Here is a 676-nt window from a genome sequence, read left to right as displayed (position 1 = left end):
ATAACACAAATAATCCTGAATGTTTTGCGTATACGTAGCCAAATTTTCAAGTTCAAAAAAGTTTCAGTAGTTCTCACGGATGCAACAATTTATCAGTTCCGTTTAGTGGTTTTGCGTCCAAAAACAGTACTAACTAAGTAACTAGATACAATGTTGCACACCAACCCAAATCTACAAAATGTATAAAAACCACAACAATGATCTCGTCTTGTCACATCAATTCACAGGTCCCTGTGAAGTGTAGTTACCTCACATTAGGTCCTTATCGTAGGACATTTAACAGTTTTTTCAGGAAGTAGTAGTAAAAGATTTAAGATGTCGGACGAATTCACCCTAAAATGTCTGGATCTACTATTCGACCGTCCCTGCGAGCCGCTCATCACCCCAAAGGGCGAAAATAATGCTGTCTTTCAATTAACTGAACAGTTTATCGTAAGTTGAAAACTAACTATAGATACTTTTGTCTTTCTTGCACGTTTTACCAAGGTATACCTCCATGGCTGAACAGTTACCGGAAGAAATATTTGTATGGCCTACTTTTATTTCTCTCGTGAATTTGGTTGTAATTTATGATTGTATCTATCCATGGCAGCCGCGGTAAGGGGTTTATCTGCGGTAGGTATTATAAATACATTTGTACGTAATATAGGTACAGACTGTCCCAGGGTTATGCGAC

General features: G+C 37.9%; 1 protein-coding gene across 1 annotated transcript in view; it reads left to right on the top strand.

Annotated features, from left to right (window-relative positions):
- Positions 1-231: 231 nt before the first annotated feature.
- LOC113240179 (phenoloxidase subunit 2-like) overlaps positions 232-676 on the top strand; it is a 2758-nt gene continuing 2313 nt past the window's right edge. The window contains exon 1 of the mRNA XM_026477417.1: positions 232-432. Within this exon, the coding sequence (XP_026333202.1) occupies positions 316-432 (117 nt within the window). The 5' untranslated portion in view covers positions 232-315. The remainder of the gene's footprint in view (positions 433-676) is intronic.

The sequence above is a fragment of the Hyposmocoma kahamanoa genome, unplaced genomic scaffold, assembly GCF_003589595.1.
Source record: "Hyposmocoma kahamanoa isolate Upper Pololo Valley unplaced genomic scaffold, ASM358959v1 121, whole genome shotgun sequence".
NCBI lineage: Eukaryota > Metazoa > Arthropoda > Insecta > Lepidoptera > Cosmopterigidae > Hyposmocoma > Hyposmocoma kahamanoa.
Note: the sequence above shows the minus strand (reverse complement) of the source record. Positions and strands in the feature narration are given on the sequence as shown.